A 3,604-nucleotide genomic window follows, 5' to 3' on the forward strand; every position below is an offset into this window, starting at 1 on the left:
CATAAATTCAGTACGCCATATCCCTCTACGTAGTAGTCTTGACGAGTATACGCACGTCTACTCACCGAAATTGTGTACGCATTCAATTTGGGACGATAAATCTGCGCGATCGAACGGATATGCCACTCCCCTCAAAATAAATAACGTATCCGTCACTCAATCAATCTCATTTCTTCGACGCGAGAACACGACGCAGAATCCGTCCAGCGCCGGTGATTGTTGAAAGATAGATGCATATGATCTGGCAAAATACACTTGGGCGATCTTCAACACCAAAACATACGGCGCTGCCTCTTTGTTTGAATGAAGATGCAGAAAAGGTGCCGCGCCTCCGGTTTCGGTGCTTGTCGGGGTGCACATATATATACATACCATACCCACCCCCCACCTTTCCCATCGTTTTCTCATCGCAAAAACATTAGCTTTGATCAAACAGGGCTTGGCACTTGATTCCACACACACACACACACACACACACAGAGAGAGAGAGAGAGAGAGAGAGAGAGAGAGAGAGTACAGCGAGGGTTCCACAACAATTCTTCACGAGTCAACGACCCTACGGGCCCTACATCTATGGTACACGCTCTGTATATATCAGTGCATTTCACAAAGTTTGCTCGAACTGGTGTTCAGATTCATCCTTAGTTTATAGAGTAGTACGTGCGTGCTGGTGATCAGTGATCGATGACCATGCATGTGTTTCTCTGTTAGATGTGCTTATTAATTAATCATGCAGGGTATCATCGGCATCCTCCGCACTGCCATCCTGCTCCTCGTCGGCCTCGCGTGGTGTGGTGTGCTCGTCGCCGCCGGCGGCGGGGTGGACGGCGTGTTCAACGTCGAGGACTACGGTGCTCTAGGTGACGGGACCACGGACGACACCAAGGTACGCACGCGCCCGCTCTCCCTCGAAAATACTGGCGTGTACCTGATGGCCGGATGTGTGTTGATTATCTGTACCGTATGCGAAGGCGTTCGTGGATGCATGGGTGGCGGCGTGCGGCGCCACTGGCTCGTCAGCGACGCTGCTCGTGCCGGCGGAAAAGTCATTCCTCGTCGGCCTCACCAGGTTTAGTGGGCCATGCGCCTCCAGCAGAATCACCGTCCAGGCACGCACCGCTCGTCCGTCCTTCCTGATCCGGGCCATGGTTTGGCTTCATCTGACGATCAGGAAAACTTGCTTTGTTTGTCGTAGGTCTTGGGCACGATCACGGCGCCGCCGGCGAGCGCATGGAGCGAGAAGAAGAACTATTGGCTGCTGTTCTACCAGGTCGACGGGCTCACGGTAACCGGCAACAGCACCGGCTTGCTCGACGGCAGCGGCGTGACGTGGTGGACTGATAAATGCAAACACAGTGATGATGTGAGGAAGCCCAACTGAACTCTTAGGGAATTTTTTTTAATTCCTCCTTGCATTTGGCCTTTTGATTTCTCAATCTTCTTCGGAGAGAAAGTACTTAATGGTTGATATTTTCTTTCAGGATTGTGTAACTAAGGCACCGACGGTTAGTATATATATAAATAAAGAAAGCAAGTATTAATTCGCAAATCGACGTGCATGTAACCTCATTGCGTATGTATCACTCCATGGATCGGTCCAGGCCTTGTTGGTCATGAACTGCACCGGCGTGGAGCTGAGCCAATTCAGCAGCAAGGACAGCCCGCAGATGCACATCGGCCTCAGCATGAGCGGCAAGGTCAACGTGACGCAGCTCACCATCACCGCGCCGGAGGACAGCCCCAACACCGACGGCATCCACGTCGACCGGAGCGAAGACGTCCACATCACCGGTTCCACCATCGGCACGGGCGACGACTGCATCTCCATCGGCCCTGGTAGCCGCTTCATCACCGTCGACGGAATCGTCTGCGGCCCCGGCCATGGTGTAAGGTAACAAAGGGTTACAATTGGGAGGATTGCCTCTTCCATCTGCATTTTCTATTTACCATGCACTCGAAGAAGAGGAGTAAAATGGCTAGATGGCCGGGTTTGTGCTTCTTGGCTAGTGTGGGGAGCCTGGGCAGGGATGGAGCAAACGAATCCGTGGAGTACATCGACGTGAGAAACGTCCAGTTCATCAACACGACGAATGGAGCAAGGATCAAGACGTGGAGGGTATCGCTACCGGTTTTTTTTTTTTTTGGTTACAATTACAAAGAAGCTGAGGCGGCCGGCTGATTACATTGTTTCTTCGCACTGCAGGGTGGGAGAGGTTACGCGAAATCCATCTCCTTCACCAACATAAACTTCACCAACGTGGATCATCCTGTGATCATCAACCAGTTCTACGAAGATCGCCAAGACGTCTCAAATACGGTACTCTACTACTATGTGTGGATTGAGTGTTGGACGATCTATATATATACTACTTCTGTATGTGTGGAGGAGTAGCTAGTACTAAAATGTTTGTGCGTCTTCTTGGGGCCTGAATTTATTGCAGGGGGCGGTGGCGCTGAGCAACATAACCTACACGAACCTCAACGGGACGTCGACGCGAAAGACGGCCGTCGACTTCGACTGCAGCAAGAACGGCAGCTGCATGGACATCCACGTCAACAGCGTGGCGATCACGGCGGCGGACGGCGGAGCAACCGTGGCCCGCTGCCAGAACGCGGACGTGGACACCTCCGGGTTCGTCTACCCGAAGATCCCTTGCGTAGCTAACGCTGCATCGCCCAGCCCAGGGCTTAGCACCTAGCAATGCTGTTGGGCGTTTGTACATGGATGTGAACGCACGGTGTACCTAGCTATGCTGCAAGCCTTTTCTTCCTTTTTTGGGCTTACTGTGAAAGCTTTACTGCAACGTGTAGCGCCATGTATATTGCCCAGTTACTTTTTTTTTCTTAGGGAGCAGGATTTTGTTGAGCACGAGAGGTCTACCCCGATAGAAAATGGAATAATGCTGGTTTTTCATAAGAAATTCTTTTTTGGACATTACGCAGGAAGGGTACCCATCTTTTTTTTCGTGGTAGGAAGGGTACCCGTTTGCGTGCATTAATCAAAGGCTCAAAGGGAAGTTACATAATTTCACATAGAGCGGGAGGTGAGGCAGTGCCGCCAAGACATAGGAAAATTCCTTTTACAGATGGTCCGGAATCTAAAAGTCCGAAGAGTGAAGTTTGAAATAATATTCTTAAGGGTAATTGTAGGCTCATGTTCTCACAAATCCTTTGATAGTGTGTCACAACTAGCTGGATGAAACAGATGGATAACATGAGGCAAGAGTTATATAGGTTCTGAAGCTAAAACCCTACATCCTGCTCGATTGTATTGATGGATGGGGTCTACAAAGTGCGGAAATAAAAAACCAGCAGTTCCGGTTTCTGTCGGCTACCCGCATGCTCGCCATGTATGCAGGTGTACATAATTCATACGAGTACTCTACCGAATTCAACTGTTTTGTACTATTTTTGTGGAACCACGCATTATATAGGAACATGACATCTATTGCACTCAGATTATTTTACTCTTTCATCCCACTATCCATTCACCCATACTTTAGTATGATTCTAAATTTGTAACACTTTTAGTATGATTTGTGTTCATGACATTTAAATCTATAAAACAAGATCAAACTTCAACATGTTCTCAACAAGTTTAAAT

At 49.3% G+C, this 3,604-nt stretch overlaps 1 protein-coding gene across 1 annotated transcript; it reads left to right on the forward strand.

Moving 5' to 3' along the window:
• Nucleotides 1–985: 985 nt before the first annotated feature.
• LOC119358063 (polygalacturonase ADPG1-like) lies at nt 986–2,915 on the forward strand. The gene is made up of 7 exons (XM_037624778.1): nt 986–1,045; nt 1,196–1,363; nt 1,482–1,505; nt 1,602–1,891; nt 2,008–2,116; nt 2,204–2,317; nt 2,442–2,915. The coding sequence occupies exons 1-7, from the start codon at nt 986–988 to the stop codon at nt 2,697–2,699; spliced, it is 1,023 nt and encodes a 340-aa protein (XP_037480675.1). The 3' UTR covers nt 2,700–2,915.
• Nucleotides 2,916–3,604: the final 689 nt, after the last annotated feature.

The sequence above is a fragment of the Triticum dicoccoides genome, chromosome 2A (genome assembly GCF_002162155.2).
Source record: "Triticum dicoccoides isolate Atlit2015 ecotype Zavitan chromosome 2A, WEW_v2.0, whole genome shotgun sequence".
NCBI classification, from domain to species: domain Eukaryota; kingdom Viridiplantae; phylum Streptophyta; class Magnoliopsida; order Poales; family Poaceae; genus Triticum; species Triticum dicoccoides.